The sequence below is a fragment of the Trypanosoma grayi genome (genome assembly GCF_000691245.1).
Source record: "Trypanosoma grayi strain ANR4 Tgr_249_V1, whole genome shotgun sequence".
NCBI classification, from domain to species: Eukaryota; Euglenozoa; class Kinetoplastea; order Trypanosomatida; family Trypanosomatidae; genus Trypanosoma; species Trypanosoma grayi.
In genome coordinates, this window is record NW_008825868.1 from 1 (window position 1) to 502 (window position 502).

The 502-nt window shown below is 62.9% G+C and overlaps 1 protein-coding gene across 1 annotated transcript; it reads right to left on the minus strand.

Moving 5' to 3' along the window:
• Positions 1 to 79: 79 nt before the first annotated feature.
• DQ04_02491000 (hypothetical protein) lies at positions 80 to 502 on the minus strand (the record flags this gene model as incomplete). The annotated part of the gene is made up of 1 exon (XM_009311930.1): positions 80 to 502. A coding segment is annotated over one exon (423 nt), but the record flags the coding sequence as incomplete, so codon positions are not given.

Below are 502 nucleotides of genomic sequence, written 5' to 3' on the forward strand. Positions count from 1 at the left end.
CTCGCTTCCACATCACCGCGGAGCCGGACCCCGCACACGCACTCACCGAGCCCCCACATGCGCTCATTGGCACCACGGATCACCCGTCAGTCACCGGTGCGGCCAAAGACGCGCTCTGGTAGCAAAGTAAACGCAACGGAGCCACAAGGAAGACAGCAGCGCAGCAGCCCTCATCCCACCCCCCTCCCAAGGTCACCATACGCCGGCCATCGCACCACGGAGTGCCGCCGCACACTGCAACAGCAACCGCCACCGGCAGATTCAACACATCCTCATCGCCACCCCACCCACGGGTCCCCGTCGGCCTGAGCGTCGTGCGCCCAAGCGGGCCGCCACCGCGAGTGTGACGCGCACTGCGAACAGAGCTTCGCACCCCTGCCGTATGCTGTTGCCTATCCCCTTCACCATAGAGTGCAGAGAAAACGCATACAGTATGCAATTTGGTGAAAGGCGTGAGGGGAACAGTGCTCGCGGGGAACTGCTTTAGGAGACAGGGATCTTT